The sequence below is a fragment of the Anguilla rostrata genome, chromosome 3, assembly GCF_018555375.3.
Source record: "Anguilla rostrata isolate EN2019 chromosome 3, ASM1855537v3, whole genome shotgun sequence".
In the NCBI taxonomy this organism is placed as follows: domain Eukaryota; kingdom Metazoa; phylum Chordata; class Actinopteri; order Anguilliformes; family Anguillidae; genus Anguilla; species Anguilla rostrata.
In genome coordinates, this window is record NC_057935.1 from 18,219,714 (window position 1) to 18,246,419 (window position 26,706).

At 46.6% G+C, this 26,706-nt stretch overlaps 2 protein-coding genes across 7 annotated transcripts; one reads left to right on the forward strand and one right to left on the reverse strand.

Annotated features, from left to right (window-relative positions):
- The first annotated feature begins 491 nt into the window (after positions 1-491).
- nemp2 (nuclear envelope integral membrane protein 2) lies at positions 492-7,309 on the forward strand. Its single transcript, XM_064326628.1, has 9 exons — positions 492-1,043; positions 1,458-1,567; positions 1,928-2,159; positions 2,285-2,357; positions 3,002-3,095; positions 3,477-3,591; positions 4,199-4,424; positions 5,189-5,386; positions 5,621-7,309. The coding sequence occupies exons 1-9, from the start codon at positions 947-949 to the stop codon at positions 5,922-5,924; spliced, it is 1,449 nt and encodes a 482-aa protein (XP_064182698.1). The 5' UTR covers positions 492-946; the 3' UTR covers positions 5,925-7,309.
- mfsd6b (major facilitator superfamily domain containing 6b) lies at positions 7,307-26,400 on the reverse strand. Of its 6 annotated transcripts, none has more exons than XM_064326622.1 (7): positions 26,160-26,400; positions 20,526-22,221; positions 16,481-16,578; positions 14,286-14,447; positions 13,552-13,644; positions 11,018-11,298; positions 7,307-8,706 (listed from the first exon to the last, which is right to left on the reverse strand). In XM_064326622.1, exons 2-7 carry the CDS (start codon positions 22,217-22,219, stop codon positions 8,572-8,574), a joined length of 2,463 nt encoding a protein of 820 aa, XP_064182692.1. In that variant the 5' UTR covers positions 22,220-22,221; positions 26,160-26,400; the 3' UTR covers positions 7,307-8,571. The 6 variants fall into 6 exon arrangements, with proteins under 6 accessions (XP_064182692.1, XP_064182694.1, XP_064182691.1 ...); XM_064326624.1 differs by lacking the exon at positions 26,160-26,400 and adding an exon at positions 25,548-25,567 and having other exon boundaries at positions 11,033-11,298; XM_064326621.1 differs by lacking the exon at positions 26,160-26,400 and adding an exon at positions 25,548-25,567.
- Between the last annotated feature and the right edge of the window lie 306 nt (positions 26,401-26,706).

The following is a 26,706-nucleotide window of genomic DNA, read 5'->3' on the forward strand; positions in this document are numbered from 1 at the left end:
CAGCAGTTTTAGAGATTTTCATGCTGGTCTCATTGCTCTAGGTCACTCTGAAAGAGTTTAATATGCACGTCCACCCCCTGCATTGGCATTTACTTCCTCCTACTTCCAACACCCAAGTCAGAAACTGATAACGCCTCTCACACTGAGAGAAGTACAGATGCAAGTTAGGGGTTGTTCCTGAATGAAAGGGCTCCAGCAGGGTCATTTTGATGCATGGCCCTGCTGTGAAACAGCAGAATTAATCACTCCATCCAGGAAAATTGTGCACAAATTATCCAGGTGCACAATTTATCCCCCCCCCCCCCACATTTACTGCCGTATATAACCTGAATTGCTTCAGTAAAGTATTCAGCAATGCAATGCAGTGTATGTAAAAACGTAATCCGTCTAAATGGCTTTGGACACCAGCGCCTGCTAAATGCAGCATTGTAATGACATGTAGGGACCAAAACTTGAAACGTGTCATGATACCACAAGAGGGCGAGTGGCAGTTGAGCGAGAGCACACAATGTATCGAATTACTTAGCTGCTCAGAAAAGTCGTTTAGTTAACAGGTATAAACAAGAAAGGAGAGAATATTACCACTACATTATAATAGTATTTTCTTGTGTGTTAAAAAGTATCACTTGTTGCTATCGCTAGCCAAGCAGCTACATTCGGTTTATATTTAAGACCAAACTAGAGGATATAGACACGTTGAGCTAATTTGATTGGCATACACTCCTTTTAGAATTTGCGGTTCTCTGGAAGATTATAAATCAAAAGTCTACAGCTACCTTTATTTAGCAATTCGCGAATGGCATGATTCGTTTTAATTGACGTATCTCGTAAACTTCCGCTTCAGGCATTGTTCTTTGTGTAGCACCATCGTTCCATCGTTTGATTAGGTCTGACCACGCAAAGAAAACCTCCGAATTTGAAACTATTCTAGCTACAGCCAGCCAACATGATCGATGCAGCTCTACGAAGAGTGCTTCTGAAGCTAGGCCTTATATTTATTTTCTGCCATCGTTCTGCAGGGAGTTACGGATATTCGTATCCAGGTATGGACACATATTCCCTTGTACAGTACGTAGCCAAATTGTTTTGAGCATTATGTGTTGCTGACAAACTCTCCGGTGGCACTTCCGTGTTATGAATATGCAAAGCTATGGAGTTGTATGGCTAAGCTGGGCTGGGTAGCTAATGTTATGGATTTCAGCTGTGCAACTGCATGCTTCTCAGTGTAGCCAGCTAGCTACAGTTGAGTGAATAAATTGTCAATGCTGTTTCAGTCTGCACCTCCGTGAAAGCAGATTCTAACCAAATTAAAAGAGTTAGCAAGTCAGCGATGTGTTAATTTCATCTTAGTTTTCCACCGAAAACCTGTTACGTACACCAGCCCATAATTTAGTAGGACATTTTCAATTGAGTCCAATGATGTAACTGATATCTCCATACTATTGTTTACCTTTCAGATTGCACATATCTAAAAGGAAATGAGAATTCAACGCATTACGGCGGTAGATGTTTCTGCTACAGCTCAGGCACAGTGATTAAATGGAAAGATATATGGTCCACATTCCAGGTAGCCAACTGTGTTGATTCCTCGCTACTGTTTCATTCTCGACAGGGCCGAAATGTCTACTCACTAGTAGCCTATCATGATCGAAACGCGTTTCATTTAGTTTCTGTACCATTACTCTTATTTTATTTAAGATGTAAGATGATGTGATTAGAATGTTAACTGAACTTTCGAATGCTGATGTAACAATCATCACCGATAATTGAAAGAAATGGAGTTCTAGAACACTCAGTTAGAATTTCGAGATAAACATTCCCAAAAAAAAACTACTCTTCAAAAGCTTAAGTCGTATGCTACATCTTTATGGGTCAGATCATTCCTATCCATTGGACCATGTTGTAACTTGTTCGTTCTGTGGCCCAGGTGCGCTTAATAGGTGACGATGGCGTCCGCCTTGTGTACCCCATGGAAACGCGGAACTGTCGTGAGCCGGACGACGTCATCACGCTGTCTAGGTGCTTATTTGATCACTACTGGCCATCCAGCTCTACTGAAGAGAACAGGCTGGAAATTCCCCTCGTCGACCAGGACGTTTGTTTCATGGTTAAGTCGAAAAGGGCCAGCATTCAGTACACCCTGGAAGTCTCCGCCAAAAGTAAGATGACATCACTGTACTTTAATAGCCTACAGCATAAGAATGTGAAAAAATATAGCAGGAGTTATACATTGTGGAATCAGTAAATGGATTAATGTACAATCTTTTATGCTCGTCATTTTTAGAACTTAACAGAGTACACTTTGGCTTGTTTATAATCGGAGTCACCCTTTTCTACTTCGCTGGAACAGTGTGCAGGTAAGTGGTTTTTTAAATTACCAACATGGCACAAATAATCCACCCCTTAATTAAAAAAAAAGAGTTTTTTCTCAATTTTTTCTCAGTTTTTTGTAAATTAGCTCAACAACTTTCTTGTACTACAGAATTAAGACAGTATATTGATTTTAGATTTAATTACATAGATAATACTGGGTCCCGCACTATATCTGCAGTAGAGGATTTTTAAGGAGGCTTATCTGCCATATTACCAAGTGAACCCTGATCTGCTCTGCAGCAGAGCAAACTTACCACATTGGCTCAAGGCCAGGCTTCTTGTTTTGTTACGCTGCCTAGCAGCGTCACCTTGCTTGAGGTGAAATAAGTGACTGCATTATTGTATTATTTAGACAGTTATTCATAAACAATGTATTTACCCCCTTTCCCCCACTGTCCAAATTATGCAATTCATGACAATGCTTTGCTCACGGGACAGTCGGTGCTAACCCTCTGGGTCCGAGACCAATTTACTAACTCCAGTACTACATCACAAACCAGACATATAGGTGAAATAATGTAGCCAAAATACTATCAATTACCAGAACTTTCTTCTTTTTTTTTTTTTTAAAGTTGTGAACCAGTTGTGTCCTGTAATATAAGTTCTGCATTGTTTTTTCTTTTAACAGGAGTTCACTGTTTTACTACAGTGCAGGAGTTTCCCTGGGTGTGATTTCAATATTAATTTTTCTCCTTTTTGTGCTGAAGAATTTCATACCAAAGGTAAGTGCTCCACCAGACTCCACTCTTTGGTTGTGGTTGCACCTGTCATTTCATGATATTTTGTCATGCAGCTGTGACATGGTGAACATTTTGGATTTGTTCATTTTTGCTTGGTGGCTAATGTACCACATTAATAAATCAAAGTGATGTGAAGAAATAATTTGCCGTCTTTGCTTGACGTAATATCTCTTACTGAATATGTGCGTCTTTATCAGCGTAGAGACAGAAGTTTAGCTGAAGTTTGTTTTATTTTTTGTGCCACGTGTAGGTTTGTCAGCTCATACTCAGACCAGCCTACTGCGTTCATGGTTCTGATGCTATTTCTCTTCCACCCCTGTAGAGGGGACTGTTTCTGATGCTATTTCTCTTCCACCCCTGTAGAGGGGGCTGTTTCTGATGCTGTTCGGTGCAAGCTCTAGCCTGTCCTACCTGGGGTTCCAGCAGCTGCTAGCAAACTGGGAAGAGGTCATATCTATATATTGGAGAGAAGTTCTGGGTGAGTGTACAATCCAGTGGCTCCTGCTCATATTGATTTCATAATTATAATGGTCCATAAGTTCAGCTCAAGGTAACAAGGCTCGGAGGGCTTTTCCGCAAAGGTATTGTGCATTTGTAAATCAAGCTTGTAAGGGCCATTAAATTGGTGTGCACTTGGCATTTCCTTAGGGTTCAATTTTAAATGAGTTCACAGTTCTCAAGAGTTCTCAACATTTAAATCATTCTTTAGAGAACAGCTTTAGGTTCCCCCTGAGGCTCTTGCATACTGCATCCAAATAATTTTCACCTACAAATAAAATTTACATTATTGCATCTGATTAAAGTCATTAACTTTGGCGTTTCTGCTGCCATTACCGTGGAGAGACATGCTGCCCCCAGAAGCTTATCAGCTGCCTCCCAAAAAAAAATAATATTGGAACTGGAAAAATATTTCTGTGCGTATAACAAAAAGGTCAGTGAATTACAATTTAAGTCATACCACCCCACACATACACACACATTTAAATTCAGTTATACAGGTGGTGTGGTTTGCGATTGGGGGGGAACGGGGGGGTGGGTATGGTGGTTTGGCCTGCTTTTCCCAGCATGACTCTCTCCTCCTACAGGTTACCTACTGCTGTCAGGTTTCATCAGCTTTGCGGTCTGCTACAAGCGCGGTCCAATCACAGACGAGCGAACCCTGGTCCTCATGACCTGGATGCTGCAGATTATCGCCATGGGAATGATATATCACGGCATCACTTACCCCACAGCGTGCTACGCTGTGCTGGCGGTCCTGCTGGGGCTCAAATTCATCCCATATCTGGGGACACTCCTGCTGGCCACCTGCAGGTACACTGGCACAGCGCTCTTAGGGCCACATTTCCTAAGACCTTTAGCGTACGCAAAAACGTTTTGCACACGCAAAACTAGTAAAACTACCAATGATTGGTGCAAAACAAATACAGTGACTAATCACTGGTTATGTTATTAGTTATGCATGTGCTGAAAGGTTTTGGACATGCTAAAGGTCTTAGTAAATCAGGCCCTTAGTGTACAAATGCTGTTTTAAAAACCTTTCTTTCCTTCTTTGGAGAAAAAACCACACTTTCTTCCCTGTGAGGGGAATTGGCTGTTCATAAAGTTGCCTCCCCCTCCTCAAAATTCTGACTCCATATTCAACATTATTAAATTGTGTACTATATACTGTTATTTGGGGATTAGATATATTTTTGTTATTTTGATAGGTATGCATTTTTTGTTGTCAAAAATAATAATATAGCCATTATAGCTGTATAGTATACAGTAATGCAGTATGCAGTTATAATTTGTGAGGAAACGGGGATGGATGAAAAGTTTTTGGAAAGAGACCCTCAGTCACACTAAAGTGCTCATATGTGTAGCACATACATTTCATGATCACCATTAATTATTGAATTTTAATGAATTCTCCAGTTCTAAGGAGTTAAAACCCTGAGTGAATAAGAGAGGACTGAAGCACTGTGGCCTACAACACCACACAACCATTTCAGTCATCGTGCATATCCAGACTCATCCACTTCCCTTATGCTCAGTGAGGTTTTTAAAAATGGTATTTACCCTCCTGAACTCCGCAGACAAACTGGCCGGCTCCTCCGCTCCGTCAAGGGCCTGTTCGGGAGGCGGCAGCCCCGGGCTCGACTGCTGACTGAAGAGGAGTACAGGGAGCAGGGGGAGGCGCACACCAGAGCCTCCCTGGAGGCGCTGAGGGTGCACTGCACCAGCCCGGACTTCCCTGCTTGGGACACGGTCCTGAGGCTGCGCTCGCCGCAAAGGTAGGGCGGATCACCACGGTGACAATGACGACACACATCGCTGTCGTGGTAACAAAGGCAGCCTTTCGCAAGTCAGGATTTATCATTAGCGGCTTGTATACTGTAAAGTTGCCCATACGCTCTGGCTAATCCCGTCACAATGGTGTGTCTGTGCTGAGAATAGGCTGCTTTTTCGAATTTGTGCACACGGCTCAAAGTGGGCGGAACTTACCACGCGTCCCATCTCCTCCCCAGGTTCGCCAGCTTCCTGCGGGGGGGCTCGCACCTCACCCCTGAGGAGTCGAACACGCACGACCAGCGGTACGGGGTAGGGGGCGCATATTACGAGGGCATGCTCTTCCCCGGTCAAGGCCGGGGGGCGCCGTCGAGCAGAGGGGCCCCTCAGCACGGGCGCGGAGAAGACCTCAGCGAGGATGAGCTGGAGTACTACGAACCTGCCCAGGCCCTCCCACCGCCCATCCCTCTGCCCATCCCTCTGCACAGCCCGCGCCCACTCTCTGTAGTCCCCTCCCCTCCCTCCCTGCCAGTCGCGCTGTAGCTCTCCCTCCTGCTTACACCCCCCCAGTGTGCCCCTACCCTGCTCTCCCCTACACCCCCAACTCAGACGCCACAATGACAGAAGATCAGGAGCTGTTCTAACATCACCCTTTGCACACGTCTGAATTTTGGTTGATTTGGTCCTCCTCAGTGTGAATGACAGCTACCCATATGGTCGATTTGATAATTGCGTGCCAAAATAATTTCATAATCCCGTTGGATGGCATGCAGCCGGTGCCACTTTCTTCCTCCAACTGTGTTTTAGCAGAGGTGGAAAATCCAGGTTAAAAAAATAGAAATCCTCCCCAGTATTTTGTTCCAATCACCTGGATTTGCTCATTAGCACAATTCTAAAGCCAGGAGGCAGAACTACCTGGTGAAATCAGCTGGCTGAGTTCATGGGTCACGGTGGAAGAAACACATGGCAGGACTTTTACTTTGACCCCTGGACTGTCCACCTTTGGTCTTTATAGTCACTCCCTGTAAATTCATGACATCACAGAGGTCATGCAAGCGGGCAGTTATCAGGAATTAATGGTACGCGGCTGTCGGAATCACATCTCATGCCAAATGGCAGCCGTGTGTGTGTGTGGGCCGGGGGCTGGGTTGGAGGGCCACACCTCATCTTCATCGTGACATCCCGATCCAGCTGAGCGGGACTCTCACACTCAAATCCTGGAGGGCTGCGATGTCTGCCAGGTTTCGGTGTGTTGCTGCACTTAAGTCATTGATTGGCTACAGGGTCCACATAGCTGGATTCCAAGGTCTAAATTGACTGCTGACTGAAAAGAAACATACAAAAAAACATGCAGACACTGCAGCCCTCCAGGCCAGGAGTTTGAGACCACTGCTCTTGGGCATGTCAGTTTATCACAGTCAAATCACAGAGGTAGCCATGATTGTTTTTTTATGACGCTAACGATAATGATGCTAATCTTAGTCTTCAGATCATCTGTTGGAAGACAAATCCTGCCATTTTTAAAAGAAATGTGGTTTTACTTAGCTTGCAGCAGTGAGAACGTTCAGAATGCCTGGATATTGCAGAGCCTTCTCGTCATGTCCAGGTCTGAGATGCTGTTCTTTACTGCCCTCTAGTGTAACTCTCAGGAATAAGCCAACCAACATACCACCCTGCTGTGTGCTGATTTTTATTTTTATTTTTTAAAAAGGATTTTTAGAAAACCCTCAGGGGGAAAACCTTGGGTAAGACTAGTATAATGGATCTTTGGTATACTTATTCTCTGTTTTTAAAAAAGTATTTTTTGTAAATACTAGCATAATATTCAGACTCCTTGGACTATACAGATACATATCAGAAAGCTCCTGCCATGCAGACTGTGAGGTGGCTACTTTTGAGAATGATTAATAAAACAGGACTTGGTCTTATTTTCTGGTTCGCTGTGTATTTTATAGCACATTCTCTTTAAAACACGTAAATGTAAACGGCTTGCCTGGCGGTACAGAACCTAAAGGTCACAGAGCGGGTACACATGGGCAGACGGTAAGCAGAAGGCACACAGAGCGGAGTACAAGCACTCCTCGGGTACACAGACAAAGTGCAATTAAAACCACGGTCAGTTCGTCCTTCATTAGTACTCAGAAGTCGGCGTGATGGCTCCGTCGCCACCCCCCCCCCCCAACACATTTAAAACACTTGGAATTTCCTCAAAAAGTCAGTAGTCTACACAAGCACAGTAAGGTCACGATTTGAAATGGCAAGAGATTCAGGTCGGGTCATCACACGTCACAAAGTCCACAAATCTTTGCCATCGAAAGCGGTGGATTTGTACTCAAGGGCACGCAAAGTGAAGTCCCTTCCCAGGTGACGCCCGCACCAGGCACTCCTTGCGGCTTAAATAACATTAAATATAAATACAATGGAGGGCAGGGATGTCACTCGGGTCCTATCCCCGTACAGCAGTGAGCCTGGTCTTCGGGCAGTGGGGAGAGCCGGTAAAATAAGGCGCTATCCGACTGTGACCGACAGTTGTCACATCTGCAGAGCAAGGGCTTCCAAAACCTCTTTTCTGCCGTAGAGCCGGAAGCAGGCTGCCACCTCGCTGTGTTCCTCTGGTTTTTAATCTGAACAAAGTTTTGTCTAGTTTAAGCACATAAGCAATACGGCCACTAGCTTATTCGAGTGAGCTGTGGGTGTAGGGGGTGTGGTTTAGAGATGTGTCAATTCTCACAGAATTCCTGTGCTAAAAACTTTACAAGAAAACCTACTGTATTCTAGCTGTTTCAGGATCTCCACACTGGACTGTTGGTGAAGTCCGGATGGTAATCTAAACCTGGGCTAATGACAGCGTCTAGCATGGCCCTGGTTGTGAGTAAAGGAATGGAAGCATAACCCTGCTGTGCCGGGTTAGCCTGGGTCCAGCTCGACAGTACAACAGGGATGTTATCTACAATGGGGGGTGGGGGGGTTTCCTTATAAACGCTGAAGTTCTTCCCTGTGATGGTCCGGAATGATGTTTGACAGTCACCCAACATCAATCGGGCAGGACGCCTCAGTGACTGCCCTCTTGTGGCTGGAGTTAAAATGTGGTCAGACCAGCCAGGCAGGCAGGTTAGCCCTTTACCCCAATTACAGTCCACACTGCTGAAGGTAGTTAAAGGGGTTACTTGAGGGCATGGGAGGATGGACCTCAATTTTCTGGGAGTGGCGTGAGTTTCTTCCCAGGTTCCACTGGGGGTGGGGGCTGCTGGGATGTGTCAGGGTGGTGTGCTGGGGGCGTGGTCTCCTCTTTGAGGGGGCACAGAGTAACAGGATCACTTGTCTCCTACAAAACAGAAAACAGTGTGACTTTAGGTAGGTACTACCTCTACGGATGCTTATGCCACAGAAACGCCAGAAGAAACATTTAATGAATATAATTTAACTCTTCAGCTCAACAGCCTATCAAATCTGAACTGCTTAATATAACTACAGTTTCACAAAAATGAGCTTAAAGTTAATGTTTTATTCCTGGTATGGTTATGGTATAATCAGTGCACATTATAGGTACCCGTAGCACAGGACTATAAACACACAAATATTTACTGTATATGTATGGTACAGTGAATGTTTTTTATTAGACTCTTGTACTTGCATCACATAAACAGTGAACACCAGATTAATTTAGGGTTTTAAAGAGAAACTCACATTTAAAAAGCCAAGCCTTTGTTTACAGACAGAATGGAGCAATGCACTTTAAGATCACCACCTCTCCTAGCCTCAAGGTGTCCCATACTGAATGAGCGTTCTATCTAGCGGGTTTTAACAGTTGCAGATTTGCATGAATGTGTTTGCATTTGTCTTTGTCGTCGAGTCAAGGCAGTGTCCTGTACCACTAAGCAAATCCGACTGGCTCTTGAATTCACAGGACGGCACTGAAAGCTCTGTTCAGCAGTTAATGGTTCTTCTTCTTCAAAAGACAGAGCGAGCTACGCCAGCGAACGTCGAGTCAATTTTGAGATGGGAACCAAATAAGAGGCTCTCTCAAATGAACGAATGAATCATTTTCAGCATTCGGAGTTCATGTTCCCCCAGCGGAGGTTCCCTTTAAATGCATTGCAACAGGAGAAACAGCCCATTCACAACCCTCAGTGAAGACAGACTCATCCGCACACCTGTGCGAAACTAAAACTAAATGACACACTGAACTGACACACTGAACATTGCAAACCTCTCTCACCTTTCTTCTGAGGGGTCGTAAAAGCATGGGAGAAAAAAAGGGAGAAAAAATAACATGTTCAGTTCAAGCGCTCCACAGTAATGCAGCAGACCCACAGACGGGTACGTCCGGTAGGGAAGAGAGGGTCTGGATTCCGAAAACACGGTTGAACCAGCCTCTGCATGCCCTCACCAATGTACAGGCGGTGACATGTCAGAGAGTCTAGACACACACAAGCTTTCCTAATACACGCCTATGCAGGCTAGCCTTCTTGGGTTACCATCTGTAGCTCTCTTGAGAACGCCAAGCCCATCCAGCTATGGGGTACACCATTGGATTCAATTCATGACCTCCATCTTCCCCAGTACTTGTACTTGTGTAGCATCATTACGTAAAATATATGTGTTTATATATATATTTACATAACAGAAAGTGGGTTGCTCAGGCAGCGAACATGACATTAAAATGGCATTTAAATGAATAAACTTTCCTGCGTCATAGCTTGTGCAAGAATAGTACATCTAAGCAAATGTGACAGCAGGTGGGCATTAGTCATGCGACAGGTATACAGTAGTGTGGAGTTGCAAACGGGAACACTGTCTCTCTTAAATGCATGCAGGCAGCATCAGGTCAGGAGTAGGGCTATACCTTATTTTTAGGTATACTGGTATGAATTCATGCAACGGTATGCGGTTTTAAAATACTGGTGTCTATATTTTATCGTTTCACATCAAGCAATTATTTTTAAAATGCACATTGTAACACTATGACAAAGAATTTGCTATGTCAACTTGAGGTGAATTATTCGTTTGTCCGTTTTGAACGAATCAGCACCATTTCATTAAAAAAATGAAATAGTGTGATTGCAAACAACACGTGTAGAGAACTTTGAGGTCTGAAAAACTAGGGGTACATCGTCAGTGTGGAAATAGTTTGGTCTCTGAAAATCAAACACTACAGTAAAACGTCACATGCAAGTTGTGAATACAGCATGGTACTACACAAGTAATCCAGTTTAATCATTTTTCTTATTTTGTATGAATATTTTGTTTACTAACATTTGCAGGTTGCAAATGGGCATTTTTAAAAAGATGTTTACCATCTGATTCTTTAACATTATTCAATATTTCAGCCCGTCCAGTGTTCATGTTCAAAGTAAAAATAGTGAAATCTATTACGGCTTTTCAATTTATCCTTATTTATCAACAGTTGCAGCATATTTCCATTTACGTGTGTAATTTGTATTGGAAAACCAAATACCATCAATAATATGAAAGACATCATGATATCGCCCATTATGATATCACCCATTCCTAGGTCAAAGGGCTCTTTATGCTGAATCCAGCATATAGAGCCAGCAAGTGACCATCATCAAAACGTCCCTATGACCATATCAGGTCAGAAATGCTCCTTTGCCCATGCCTAGGTGTAACTGTACCTGCAGAGGCTGTACCTCTGTGGAAGGGTTGGTCCGGGCCAAGGTGACCATCTCTCGGATCTGGTAGATGGCGAAGGCGATGGTGACCCAGGGCGAGGAGGAGATGACCCAGGCGGGCTTGTTAAGGTCCTCCTGCTCCTCTTGGTGCTTGGTCTTTTTGGGGGGCAGTTTGGCCTCCGGCCTGGGTGAGGCCAGCTCCGAGTGGCTCTGGACCAGGTCGATGGTTGCTATGGGGACTGGGCTGGACGGAACTGGAATGTTCTCAGCCAGCATCTTGTCCTCTGGGAGATGGAGAGAGAGAGAGAGAGAGAGAGACAGAGGATTAAATGTTATCATAGTGCCACTGCTGTTGAGTTCTTTTGAATTCAAAATTGAACAGGACGAACAGAAATAGAGATGGGTGAAACGGGGTCAAGGCTATTCAGCTGTCAGTGTGGACAGCACAGAGGAGCCTCCGTGTTTCCTATTGCCAGTGTGTGAAAGCCTGCAGCCTCTGACAAACCTGACAGAGGAGGAAGCAGTGACCTCACCCTTACCCTGGTTCTGTCCCGTTACATACTGGACTCACCCTTACCCTGTTTCTGTCCCGTTACATACTGGACTCACCCTTACCCTGTTTCTGTCCCGTTACATACTGGACTCGCCCTTACCCTGGTTCTGTCCCGTTACATACTGGACTCGCCCTTACCCTGGTTCTGTCCCATTACATACTGGACTCACCCTTACCCTGTTTCTGTCCCGTTACATACTGGACTCACCCTTACCCTGGTTCTGTCCCGTTACATACTGGACTCGCCCTTACCCTGGTTCTGTCCCGTTACATACTGGACTCACCCTTACCCTGGTTCTGTCCCGTTACATACTGGACTCGCCCTTACCCTGGTTCTGTCCCGTTACATACTGGACTCGCCCTTACCCTGGTTCTGTCCCGTTACATACTGGACTCGCCCTTACCCTGGTTCTGTCCCGTTACATACTGGACTCGCCCTTACCCTGGTTCTGTCCCATTACACACTGGACTCGCCCTTACCCTGGTTCTGTCCCGTTACATACTGGACTCGCCCTTACCCTGGTTCTGTCCCGTTACATACTGGACTCACCCTTACCCTGGTTCTGTCCCGTTACATACTGGACTCACCCTTACCCTGGTTCTGTCCCATTACATACTGGACTCACCCTTACCCTGGTTCTGTCCCGTTACATACTGGACTCACCCTTACCCTGGTTCTGTCCCATTACATACTGGACTCACCCTTACCCTGGTTCTGTCCCGTTACATACTGGACTCGCCTTACCCTTTCTGTTCCATTAACAAATGACCGCTAACCTGGTTCTGTCCCGTACATACTGGATGCGCCTACCCTGGTTCTGTCCATTACACACTGACTCGCCTACCCTGTTCTGTTCCGTTACATACTGACTCGCTCTTACCCTGGTTCTGTCCGTTACATACTGGACTCACCCTTACCCTGTTCTGTCCCTTACACTGGACTCCCCTTACCCTGGTTCTGTCCGTTACATACTGGACTCGCCCTTACCCTGGTTCTGTTCCGTTACATACTGGACTCGCTCTTACCCTGGTTCTGTCCTGTTACATACTGGACTCGCTCTTACCCTGGTTCTGTCCCGTTACATACTGGACTCACCCTTACCCTGGTTCTGTCCCGTTACATACTGGACTCACCCTTACCCTGGTTCTGTCCCGTTACATACTGGACTCGCCCTTACCCTGGTTCTGTCGCGTTACATACTGGACTCGCCCTTACCCTGGTTCTGTCCTGTTACATACTGGACTCACCCTTACCCTGGTTCTGTCCCGTTACATACTGGACTCGCTCTTACCCTGGTTCTGTCCGTTACATACTGGACTCACCCTTACCCTGGTTCTGTCCCGTTACATACTGGACTCACCCTTACCCTGGTTCTGTCCATTACATACTGGACTCACCCTTACCCTGGTTCTGTCCCGTTACATACTGGACTCCCTTACCCTGGTTCTGTCCCAGTTACATACTGGACTCACCCTTACCCTGGTTCTGTCGTTACATACTGGACTCGCCTTACCTGGTTCTGTCCATTACATACTGGACTCGCCCTTACCCTGGTTCTGTCCGTTACATACTGGACTCGCCTACCGTTCTTCACTGAGCTTCTGTTCTTCCGTTACATACTGGACTCGCTCTTACCCTGGTTCTGTCCGTTACATACTGGACTCCCTTACCCTGGTTCTGTCCGTTACATACTGACTCGCCTACCTGGTTCTGTCTTACATACTGGACTCCCTTACCTGGTTCTGTCCTGTTACATACTGGACTCACCCCTTACCCTGTTCTGTCGTTACACTGACTCCTCCCTGGTCTGCTTACATACTGGACTCCCCTTACCCTGGTTCTGTCCTTACATACTGGACTCACCCTTACCCTGGTTCTGTCCTGTTACATACTGGACTCACCCTTACCCTGGTTCTGTCGTGTTACATACTGGACTCGCTCTTATCCTGGTTCTGTTCCGTTACATACTGGACTCGCTCTTACCCTGGTTCTGTCCTGTTACATATTGGATGAAGGAGAAGATGAGAAGGATGATTAGGGAGGCCATTCCGATCCCTCTGAAGGTCTCTGCCGCTCCTGAAGTGCACACAGACACACACACAGGTCAGAGGGCCCTCTGTGATAAAGCCCTGCACACAGAGCTACAACTAATACACTTAAATTGATCCAGGTTTACAGTTCGGCAAGTAAAATGTGGCAGTCACCATACAAAGGGTTTCTTCCCATTTCTGGACCTCTCCATATTTCTATCACTACTCAAAACTGATTAATACAAAATGTGCAACACTGCAAAGGTTTTTCCAATATGTCTCATCCAGCCCCGAACACACAGTGAGAGAAACATTACTGCAGTAACACAACCTTGCTAAGGGCAGATGTCATGGAGTTCGTTGTTTGCAGCACGGCGTTGGCGCTGGCCAATCAGATAATCTGGATGGGTGCCAGGTAAATTCTTTCCACCTTACTGGCTTTCTGAGAAGCCTAACCTTCAGACGACTGCCCGCCATCATCACCTCAGACATCAGGTAACTACTGTAACTGGCTATAAGTGTCACATGCTATGTTTCTGTATGTGGTTAAAGGTGATAGAAGTGGTATAAAGGTCAGTTACTCCATCTGGTTAAAAGTGGTATATAAATGTTTATGGCACTAGGTGAGTCTTTAAGTGGTGGTGTACTGTATTTCAGTTGCTAGCGCAGCTGCACAGACATCCATACCGAAGTAGTTGACCAGGACCCCGCCCACCATGGCTCCACAGCCACGCCCCAATCCCAGGTGCAGGCCCTGCAGAATGCCCTGCGCTGAGGTGCGGAGTTCAGGGGGCACTGCGGCGCTCAGGTATGAGATGCAGGCCGCCCACACAGAGGCGTGCGTCACTCCTGTCGACACAAACGCACACGCCATCAGTACAACACACACACAGTCTGAAACAGGCACGCTGTCAATACAACACGCAGTCTCGAATGCACAAACTGTTAGAGCAACACGCAGTCTCAAACACACACACCATCAGTCCGGCACACAGTTGCAAACACACACCTTTGGTACGGCGCAGGCCGGTCACATGCACACTCACCATCAGTATGACACACTGTCGTGAAAACACGCACACAGCCAGTACGGCACACAGTCACAACTAGACGCTGTCAGCATGACAGATAGCCGGAAAGTTCCTGTGCAAAATAGTGTGGCTATTCATTATTAAAGAATAAAAACAGTAAATATATCCCATAGCAATGAAGCAAGAATACACTTTGGGAACGAACTTTTGACATTCCATCCACCTGCAACAGTATTTCCTGTTCAAGCATTTCCTTGAGGAGCCAGTGGGGGGCACCACGCGTACAGCAGCAGCAGGGGTCTAGCATTTCATTCTGTCATCGTTCACATGGCTCTGTGAAGACAGTGTCAGTGGCACACAGGCCTGGCCTATTTGTCCCAGAGCACAATGCACAAAGACCAGTCTCTGCACCACCCCCCACTGCCTGCTTATCTACCGTCCGAGCTGTTCCCGGAACAGCGGCCTCAATGGAGGCTCGCCACCGATTCAAATCTGCTTCTACATCCACATGAACGGCCCAACACCCGGGGTGTGTGTGCGGCAGGGGAACAGGGAGTGCCAGAACAAGATGAAAAGCAGGAAGCAAAAGACCCCCCCCTCACAGGCGCAGGCTAAACTAAACCGACCGCAGGCCTCCAGCCGACGCAGACCCCAGCTGAAGTGCGCTGTCGGCTCCGGGGCTCAGCTCGGCACCTCGACAGTTAACTGGGAAAGGAGGTCGCCACGGCGTCATGTGAAACGCATGTCTGCAGTCACAGATCGTTATTGGATGCATGCGGGGCGGTAAGCAGATAGCTCGTGGTGCGGTCCGAGGTCGATGGGGAGGGGGGATTCTCACTCAGACCCTGCCACTGACAGGAGGCAGCTGTTTAGCATAATGGTTAGGGAACCAGGCTTGCAACTCAGAGGTTGCGGGTTCGATTCTCTGCTGTTGTATCCCTTGAGCGTAGGTTCGTAAAACGGAATTACTTCAGCATATATCCAGCTGTACCAATGGATACTATAGAGATGTGCAAATTGCTGTAGGTAGGAGCATGAGCTAAATGTAAATGCAAAATGTACAGCAGGGACATGCCTTTGGAAACTGCCGTATCTGTAAATCGTCCAGCTTTTTTTCATCATTTTATAAATAATGACTCACCGCAGAGTTGGCCCTTAAATTGCACTTTCAGGCAGGAAAATGAGGAAAGAATAATGTCAACAAACAGTTCTCACGCTATATTTCGCAAATGGCAATGTTCAGAAGAACTGAAAATGAATTTCTTCATTTACAAGTATTTGAATACAGATTCAAATAAATCGTTAGGTCTGAGTGCAACTGTTCTCACAGTCGATCGTGCTACTAGCTGACAGCTGTTTAAAATAAGCACCCCCCGGGGCCTCAGAAAGGATGACGTCACAGCTGGGTGTTTTCAGAGGCTTGCGTGTTTAGAACACGCGAGACGCCTAACCTGGGTGTGAGCCGCGCGAGGCCGGCCTCTGTCGCCTACAGCCGAAACTCCTCTGAAGACGACTATTCAGGTGCCGCCAAACCTGTTTGCTAAGCCTCCCTGCCGCCACGCCCGTTAGCCACGAGCACCGGGGGCGGGGCAGAGATACAGCCGTGTTTATTTGCTCTAGCAGCGGATGGGGGGGGGAGGGGGGTGAGGACGAGGAGGAAGAAAGCGAATTTTCTCCCGGAAAAGGGCGTCGGAAGAGCAGGGGTTTAAAATAACAAAAGAGAGTTCCTGTCTGTCCTGAAATACCCCCTCTCTCTCCCTCTAATACTCCCTCTCTCTCTCTCGCTCAAATGCCCTCAGATCCAAACACATGAAGCCTGGTGCAGCCGGCACCGGCCTGGTTCAAGCTCACCCTGGAGCACCTCCATTGGCAGGACGATCCAGGCATTCTCTAGGTAGGATATGTACAGGTACCGTGCTGTGTTACAGGCCAGACCGATGTACAGCACCCTGCGATAAAACAGACAGACAGACAGACAGACAGTGAGCCACAGTGAATACAGTCCACCAATACAACCATTTATCCACTGAGCTGAACACACTCTACATAGGGTAAACAGGTTTTATGACACACATTACAGCTGGGAATTCCTGTTCACCAAGTCAGACACAACAGCAGTGCCTTCCCTTGGATTCGAACCTGCCGCCTTCACAAACACACGCACATGAAACATGTCAAATATGATGAATTACCCCAGTTTAATATAGACAGGTTGCCAAAATAAGCATTAATGAACCTACAATTTCAATTTAGGACCCCTGGCTTTCTTTAACCCAAGCAATTCAGCAGAGATGTGACACTTTCTGTGGAAAAATGGACACTTCATTATATTTATCAGCTGATGTCACTTCTCCCCACAGCCTTCATGGACTTGGTCCTACTTGTGGAGTGAATGTACCAAACCTGACAGCCAGGGAAATAGGGAGAAACTGGACCGGAACAGGGAAGCTATGAGAATACGACATCATTTAATGGACTGCCCGACCCTGGACTGGATTGCAGTGCGTTCTGAATGGAGATGAACAGCTGGGGGGGCCAGTCTATCAGCGCTGTCAGATGGCAGTGCTGGAGGGACGGAGAGGCAGCGTCGAATTACAGCGGCTCAGGGGAGTGGACAGCCGAGTGCCGGACAGCCGAAACAAAGGACAGCGAGGAGAGCGTGACTGCATTTCCCAGAACTGCCTCTGGCACAATCCCGTACCTTGTTTCCTTGCTTCTTTGCCATGACAATCATCCCCCTGTTTGTGGAAGCGCGAATGTGCCCTAATGCTAGGTACGCGGGGAGAATGGAGAATTCTCGCGGAGATGGAAGCGTCTGCGTGACAAGGCCCTTAATGGGTGTCTTGTGACGTCTGAAATTCCTAAGTGGGCGTGTGCGCAGCTGAATAGATGTCTCCCTGCCCTATGTTTCACACTGTCATAGCTACAGGCTCCTGCTAGCATCCTCCACTTCCTTAACTACAGCTTCCTGCTAGCACCCCATACTGCCATAACTGCAGCCTCCTGCTAGCGCCCCACACTGCCATAACTGCAGCTTCCTGCTAGCATCCCACACTGCCATAACTGCAGCCTCTTGCTAACGCTCCACTCTGCCATTACTACAGCCTCCTGCTAGCATCCCACACTGCCATAACTGCAGCTTCCTGCTAGCATCCCACACAGCCATAACTACAGGCTCATGCTAATGCCCCACACTGCCATAACTACAGGTTCCTGCTAGCATCCCACACAGCCATAACTACAGGCTCATGCTAATGCCCCACACTGCCATAACTACAGGTTCCTGCTAGCATCCCACACAGCCATAACTACAGGCTCATGCTAACGCCCCATACTGCCTTAACTACGGTATCCTGCCAGCTCCCCACCCTGCCATAACTACAGGCTCCTGCTAGCGCCCCACAGTCCTGCTAGCCAGAGAACATAACTGATCAAAACTTCAATCCTGATCAGCCCAGTGTGGCTTTCCACTGAAATAAAGCATCGCTTCACTCCAAGGCCGTGGCATAATTAGCCACATAAGATCAGCCGCGCAGAAGGCAGGCGCCCGAGTGTCACAAGCCAGGGAGAGCACACGTGCGCGAGCAGCGGTACGGCAGGGCAGAACACTGCACCGAAGGACAGAAGGGCCTCCGATTGGCCACCAGCTGGCTCTGTGGTGTCCACCGAATCATGTTTATTTTAAATCCCAAAAAACCTTCTGCGCTGGAATGATTCACTGCTTCTGCTGACCAGAGGCAGAGTTGCTGGCTCAAAGTGAAAAGCATCCCTCCGCTTGAAGGAAAATGCAATAGATCGATAAACTGTGCTTAAGTCTAGAAGCAAGACGAAAGACCGCGCCCGCCGTTTTATTACCGCCGATGCAGGAAACATTCAGCGCTAGCGTGACGCGATTATCGGCAAGCGAACGGGTGTGTCCGTGCAGCAGGATTGTGGGTAACGGCCAGAGAGGGCCGCGCCTCTTGGCTGAGAAATGCCGGAGACGCCGGTGCCACGCCCGATCGCGGATCTCACAGGAAAATGCAGCCTCCCTCCCACAGACCGGAGTTGCGCTCGTCGTTATCGAGCGGGTCAAGTTCTCTATCCATCCATTCTCAATGTAGCACCAGGCTGTCGAATGCCCCGGGGCACTGTCAGACAGTACTGCCTCTCCCAGCCCGGTGACACCACCTGCCAATATGCACACAGATAGCCAACAAAAGGGAAAAGGCTTTTCATATTAAAGTAGAGAAGGGGCGTGGATCTGTAGAGGGAATGACCGGATAAAGTACTCGTCATCAGGGCAGTGATGGTCTGGAAGTGACTGCAGACCAATGGCAGTGTAGTTGTGGCTGACACAGTCTGATAGGACGCCACAAAAACTAAGCTTTACCTAGGGAAGGGAAGATTGTTGGGTGTCTGCAATCTGCCTGCAGTTTCAGTGTGTGCAAGACTGAATGAGGACAACACTGAATAAGAACAAAGGCTTTTGATAGCCTATCAGCAGGACCGTCTTATCCAAAAGGGCTGCAAGGGCAGCTGCCCAGAGGCCCAACACTTTAAGGGGCACTTCAGACCGGCCCCAAAATGAAAATGAAAGTGTTATTAATTAAATAAAAACATTTAAAGCCAAACTCAGCGATATGACGGCGCATGGACTACCGCCGGTTCTCTTTTGCGGTTTTTTTTTTTGTTTGTCTTTTGGGCTTGCCGTTGTAGCAGCAAGTCCCCGTGAAAAAGAAACAAAAAAGACATGACGTGCCTACCACTGAACCACATCCTTCTGTGGCATAGGGACGCTCTATGGCCATGTCTGCTGTGTACAACGTTTCCAGTACACAGTCTAATGGCTGTTACAGCCCCAGGGCTCACTTAGTCATAATCCGGCCCAGGCTTCCAAGAAACATATTGAGTGGTGATAGTGACCATTTGGTTGCCTGACATGTGATTGGTAGATAGAAGCCAGAATTTAATTTCAGGTAGGAGGTATAAAGCTGGTACTTAAAGAACCCTATGTTGTATTTGCCCTGCCATGCTTTGCCTGGTGTACTTCTGTGTTGTGATCATTTACTCTCTTCAATAAATGACATTTAATAGCAAGCTCTGATGTCACATCATTTCATTAAAATTCCTACAGGCGTATTAATATATTTTCAAAAAGAAAAAGAAGGTTAAGCAGAATAGCTAATAGCCTAATGTAATGACAGATCATTGTCCACTGAAATGTGCTAAACTGGTAAATGTTCTGTGATGTTAAATAGGCTATTGATATCACGTCCCCGTCACAAGTGTACATAGCAACTCAGTTAACAGGAACTAAAGTCCATTGCCAGACTGAAGAAAAACTTCACAATAAATCTTGTGTAAATAGGTGGATAATTATAATCTGCGACAGACAATATTGGGCGCGTCCCTTTGTTGACCCTGGCTATACCTTCAACAGGCGACGAGTAACCGGCCTACTTTGACCAAAATAAAAAGTGACTCAATAAAAAAATGCAATTAAATGTGAACACATTTTCATTTACTTATTTTCATTCACTTATTTAAGGCAGCACAGTGCTTGTAGCCAAAATATATCCGTGAACGTGATGTCATTCACAGATTTCCTCTCGTTGACAAGGGAACTTGGGAGGGAAAGTTTGGAACTTTATTCTCAATGCAGCTTCCATAAATTAACTCTAGAGCCTGTTACAACGACAGCTTCCCTTAAAACATAAAAAACGTTTACTGGTTTTCAAAGTAGGGACATGCCCTCCATTTTGCCTTCTACAATTCTATGCTCCAATTCATGCAGTCCCTGAGGGCAGGTCAGAAAATGGTTGTCACTCGATACTGTAACCCTGTAAATATAGAGATAAACAGTGGGCAGGCATCGCACAGCTCCAGCCTTCCCCTATCCCCAGATGGCACGTACCGTATGTGGCCCACCAGCTCGATGAGCTTGTGGCTGGTGAAGTAGGCCGCCAGCTCGGAGACGTGGCTGAGCACCGAGCAGACGCCGAACAGCGTGGTGGTGCCCTTCAGGTCCTCCAGGTGCCAGTAGAGGAAGGTGAAGACGAACCCGTAGCCGAAGCCCATGAACCAGGCTACAAAGAGCACGGTCCCGTAGCGGACGCTGCACAGCAGCCGGATCAGGTCCCGGTAGTGGAACGACTCCCGGGCACCGTCGCCGCCGGCAGCGGCCTCCTCGGAACCCCCCTCGGGAGAAGAGGGGCTCTGGGTCGCATGCGCGATGACCTCCGACGCCCTGCGGTCGCCGACGTCGAAGTCGAAGCGCGTGGCCACCAGCAGAGCCAAGGTCATCATTACCCCGAACAGGATGAAGGCAATCCGGTAGTTCTTGTAGTCGGGCAGGATGCAGCCGTCACCTTCGATGTAGGGCTTGATGTGGGTGTGGTCGATCCAGATGCCCACGGAGAGCATGGCCAGACCCCAGCCCAGGGAGCCCCACATCCTCTGCAGCCCGTAGCGGTCGCGGTGTCGACCGAGGTACTGCAGCGTGACCGTGTCCACGATGGTGACGGCGGGGGCGCTGAAGAACTCGCCGATGATGATGACCAGCAGGATGACGAGGAAGATGCTCTCCACCTGGTCTTTGTTGTAGGTAATAATGTAATCTTTGGGTCTGGGGGTAGTGGTTGGAGTGGTGGTGGTAGTGGTGGTAGTGGTGGTGGGGGTGTGCGTGGGGGTGGTGGTGGTGGCAGCATGGGTGCTAATGTTTATCGGGGTTCTGGTGGTGGTCATCATGGAGGTGTTGGTCAGGGATGGATGTACTGAAGTTGCTGCTGCTATTGTATTATGAGTGGGAGGAGCAGCGGTGGTTGTGATGGCGACAGGAGTGGCCAAGCGTTTGATTACAGGCTCAGTCACATTATCCACGGCTGAGGGAGAAGCAGTGACATTGGTATCAACGTCTCTGACGTACCGGCGATGGGAGCTGTAGACAGACGCCAGATCTTCAAAAAGCGGGGTCAGGCCGAAGAGATCCTCGCCTGTACCTCGGCGACGCCTGTTGTGATTGGTTGATGGGAGCAGGAGAGCTTTGGTGCCATTGGAATGCGGGAGGGAGAGCGAGGAGTTTGGGGGAGCCGCGGTCGGGCTCTTCTCAGTGCAGGTCATGCCGGCCTCCTTGACAAAGCCGATGCCGCAGTTGAACATGATCCAGCAGAGCACAGAGAACAACAGCACGGCCTTTCCTCTCTTGAAGCGGTCGGCCACCACTCCCCAGAAGGGCGCGCTGCAGAACTCGATGAAATACCGGATGCCCACCAGCAAGCCACTCTGGCTGGGCGTCATCCCCAGCTGCTTGTAGTACACGGCCAGCAGGGGGTGCAGGGAGCCGTAGGCCGCATAGAAAAACAAGTAGAAGATCTTGGAGATGAGGAGGTGGCTGTTGATCCTCAGGCAGCATCTCTCTAGGCAAGTCATGCCGTCTGTTGATGGGGGGACAGGCGACTCAGAGGAGGGTCCCGCTGGGGAGGAAGGGCATGAGGGCGGTTCCCCTGACTGCTCCAGGGACAGGGTCCCAAATGGCTCGGCCAGGACATACTGCCTTTTCAGCTCCTCCTCGTCCTCCGTCAGAATCGCCACTCGGTCATTACTTGCCATCTCTAGGGAAAAAGGGGTGGAAAAAGGAAGGTAAAAAGGAGGTAAGCAATGAGCTGCAGGTGGGAACCATTTGCAGAAAATGATTATTGACCTGCCTGGCACAGAAGAGAGGGACAGGTGCACTTCCACTACATGCGCCGAAGTCAGCCCTCTATGTCAAAACAAGCACCTGGCTCGTATCCATACACAGCACCTTGGGCTTCTGTACTAAGTTTTGTGGCTGCGGGTTCAATTCCTCACTTGTAATACACCAGTTAACATATACACAACATGGCGAAAAATATGTGGACACCACTTCTAATTAGTGGGTTCAACTACTTCAGCCACACCCATTGCTAACAGGAGCATAAAATCAAGCGTACAGCCATGCAATCTCCTTGGCCGTAGAATGGGTCATACCGAAGAGCTCAGAGACTTTCAACGTGGCACTGTCATAGAATGCCACCTTTCCAACAAGTAAGTTCATCAAATTTCTGCCACGTTAGAGCTTCCCCAGCCAAATGTAGCCAGGGTTTTTCCTACCATAGGAAGGCTTATGCGCAGCGCCTAAGTGATTTTGGGGAGCGCCTTAAGCCGAATGAACGTAAAAAGGCATTTAGGCGACATATCAGAATGAATGTAAAAACAACGGTGATGCCCTGACAAAAAAAAACGGAGAGGTGGCTTTATGGTTTTAAGCACTCCGCGCTGATGTCTTTATAAATAGAAGTGGTTGATTGATGAGCGTTTTTATGCATGGTAGGTTAAATGCATTTACAGAATATAGCGTTTTTTTCCCCAAAGATGGTATTTCTTGATATAATTGTGACGCTGTGACATTACTATGGTTGCGGGTCAGGTACTGTTCACGGTAAGAAGAAATTTTAGGATAGCGCTTCCAATTTTGCTTGTGTTGAAAGTGCTGCGACGGAAACGATTTACCCACTAGCCACATCTGTCAAAAATGTAAACAAGTAATCCAGTTTTCACGGTCGGGAAAAATTTTATGACAACGTTAGCCAGCGATGCTAGTTAGTTGACGTTACATAAAGATACCTTGATTGAACTAACGTTAGTATCTAACGTGGCTTGGTAGCTAAACAAAGTTAGGCTGTTCTCACGTAACCAAAGTTAGGCTGTTCACACGTCTTTTTCTGGTGAAAACTGCTGGTCAAGGCGTTTTTTCATATATTTAAAAAAAACGCTGTTCCAAAATATAGTTGAGAGCGCCTAAGCCTAGGGAAAACCCTGGTAGCTACAAATGTATAGGAGCAACTACAGCTCCGCCGTGAACCGGTAGGCCACACAAGTTCACAGAACGAGACCGCTGAGTTCTGAAGTGTGTAGTATGTAGCTAAAAATCATCAGTCTTTAGTTGCAACACTCAATACAGAGTTACAAACTACCTCTGGAAACAATGTCAGCAAAAGAAGTGTTTGTCAACAGCTTCATGAAATGGGTTTACATGGCTGAGCAGCTGTACCCAAGCCTAAGCTCACCATATGCAATGCCAAGAGTCGGCAGGAGTGGTGTAAAGCACACCGCCATTCGGCTCTGGAGCGGTAGAAACACGTTCTCTGGGGTGATGAATCACACTTCACTATCTGGCAGTCCGAGGGACGAATCTGGGTTTAGCGGAATGCATAGTACCAACTGTAAAGTTTGGTGGAGGAGGAACAACGGTCTGGGTCAATTTTTTATGTTTTTGGCTAGGCCCCTTAGTTCTAGTGAAGGGAAATCTTGATGCTACAGCATACAATGACATTCTAGAGAATTGTGTGCTTCCAAATTCGTGGCTACAGTTCGGGGAAGGCCCTTTCCAGTTTCAGCATGACAATGTCCCCGTGCACAAAGCAAGGACCATAAAGAAATGGTTTGCTGAGTTTGGTGGGGAAGAACTTGACTGGCCTGCACACAACACATTTGGGATGAATCAGAATGCTGACTGCGAGCCAAGCCTAATATGCCCAACATCAGTGCCCAAACTCACTAATGCTCTTGTGGCTGAAAGCGAATCCCTGCACCCATGTTTCAAAATCTACAGGAAAGCCTTCCCAGAAGAGTGGAGGCTGTTACAGCAGCAAATTGGGGTCCAACTTCATATTAATGCCCATTATTTTGAAATGAGATGTTCAATAAGTACATATGGGTGTGATGTTCCAGTGTTCACATACTTTTGGTAACAAAGTATATATCCAGGGGAACTCATTTGGCATACATTTTACCTCAGGCAGATGTACAGCGTCATATTTACAGAAGCAATTTGGGTTTGAATTGAAACAGCAGCAGTCAATGCAGGCCCCAAACCTGCAACCCTTTGTTCCAAAAGCACTACTACTGTCTTCCACACCTGTCATGCCAAACCTCTAAATGGAAAACATTAGGTAGCAGCATAGAAAGAGAAGCAAACTGACAAAAACAGACCAATTAAAATGACGCCTTTTAATCTGGGACTTGTATTAATAAGGGATTGTATCTTTCCCTCCATTTATTGCCTTGACAACACGAGCAGATGCACGAGACTGGCCTAGTATTATCTCTACAAACAGTTCTCCTCACTTAACTCCTGTACATCTGCCAAAAAATTGCTGCGGTGTCCAAATGATGTTGACTCTACAAACACAAAAGAGGCTGAATACTGTGCAATATTTGAAAGGTTTAAGCTTTCAGAAAATCTCATACTGGTATTCTTATATACTCATATTCAGGGAACATTATTTTCCAGGGTGTTCAACACATTATTATTATTATTATGAACAGACAATCAACCCAGAGTTAAATAATTAAGGTAATCAAACATGGCCGACCAGAAACATTCAAGGTGCAAGCCCAGGTGACGTTCATTTAAATTAATCTTGTCATTGTTTTCATTTTGTGAACCAGTTCGTGCTATACTGGCTGAAAGGCGAAAAATGAAATTGTTGTTATCGTTATTATTAAGATGCATGTCCCAAGCACAAGTCACCCTAGTGAAACTATCGGGGAAGTGTCGTAGAAGTATGTTTAAACAGTGGTAAAACCGGGTTGATTGGCTCCCTATTGGCTTCACGCGCGTTTCCTTCTTTTAAATACCTATATAGGCCTACTTATGTACAGCAGCAGACCTAACATACTTTTAACCACTTGCCAAATAGTATAATACAAGCAAAATTGTAAAAGTAATAAACGGCAATATTTTCTTTTGGACAAATAGCCTATTTTTAGTCACACCGTATCTGCAATGGATAGTGTCACCGCGTATCGCCGACAATCGAGGTAACTAGCGACACAACATCAAATTACATTTGAATTTGAATATGAGTGCAGTGGCTGTCATTTAAGCCGTCACTGAAATTAAAATATAGCTTACGTGACATTTATGAACCTTGAGACTGCAAATTTTACTAAGGCATGACCTGACGCCGTCAAAGAAAATACAGCTACATTTCTGCTTTGCGCACGTTTGCGGAAGTGTCATCTTTTGCCTAAGTTAGGTCATTAAGCTCGTTAACATTAGAAACCTAACGTTTGTTCGTAAACGTTCAAGTAAATTACTGATAGGCTAGGCTATACTATATATATATATATATATATATATATATATATATATATATATATATATATATAAATAAAATTAGCTAGTAAACTTCGATAACTAATAGCATCATCCGTTATAGTTTTAAACAGTGCATTTGTAGCTGGACAGCAACTTAAACTACCTAGGGTAACGCAGTAAATTGAATGTCCGCGCGGACGAATCACCGTGTGTTTTATAGCTCTTACCCTAACAAGCAATCTAAAATTAGACCAATACATCCACACTCAGGTAAATTGACTTACACGTAGCTTATATGAGTGAATAGCTTGTTGTTTTCTCTCCTAAATCAATTAGTAGCTATAAACCTGAGTTGGGCATTCAAAATAAGACTACGCATGATTAATTACCCACTGAACAGAAGCAGTTAAGAATATGTTTCCTTACCAAAGATTCTTCTCGTTTTCAGTTTCACCGCCTCGGCTGGGTTGCAGGTAACCTAATGTGATCTGCCCAAAGGTTTCTCCTTTCACACATCATCTGAACATCGGGCGTTGCTCCATTGATGCTTGGGTGTGCATTCCCAAAAATATATACGATATATTTTGTCTATATTCTGAACAGTCCTTTTGCAGTTGCAGTAAAAGACGTCTGTCTAGCAAATCCTGTTCGTGTAATTGTCTACAAACTGAACTCGGAACGCCAGAGCGCCGTGACGTCATTCTCACCTGCAAATGAGGGACAGCAACAGGGAGGGGTCGAACTTGCCCCGTGACGTTGGCGGAAGCTGTAGTCTTCACAGCTGAATTTGACAACTGTCTACCTATTGTGCACAAGATCAGTGAACCCTAGGGCGGTTTCGGAGCATTTGGCATTCTTTGACTATTCCCGGAGTTAATCGATATTATCTAGCAATTCCAAGAAAGGCGCATGAATTGGCTATCGTCCAGATATTAAGATTTCACAATAGCTGTCGCTATAAGTTAAAGTTAAA

Coding starts and splice junctions, on each gene's coding strand:
- nemp2 (XM_064326628.1), top strand. CDS start 947: ATGATCGATGCAGCTCTACGAAGAGTGCTTCTGAAGCTAGGCCTTATA. Junction 2,358..3,001: donor TTCGCTGGAACAGTGTGCAG/GTAAGTGGTTTT, acceptor TTCTTTTAACAG/GAGTTCACTGTTTTACTACA. Junction 3,592..4,198: donor ATATTGGAGAGAAGTTCTGG/GTGAGTGTACAA, acceptor CTCCTCCTACAG/GTTACCTACTGCTGTCAGGT.
- mfsd6b (XM_064326621.1), bottom strand. Junction 13,645..14,285: donor GGTCCTGGTCAACTACTTCG/GTATGGATGTCT, acceptor TGTGCACTTCAG/GAGCGGCAGAGACCTTCAGA. Junction 11,299..13,551: donor TGTAACAGGACAGAACCAGG/GTAAGAGCGAGT, acceptor TCCATCTCCCAG/AGGACAAGATGCTGGCTGAG.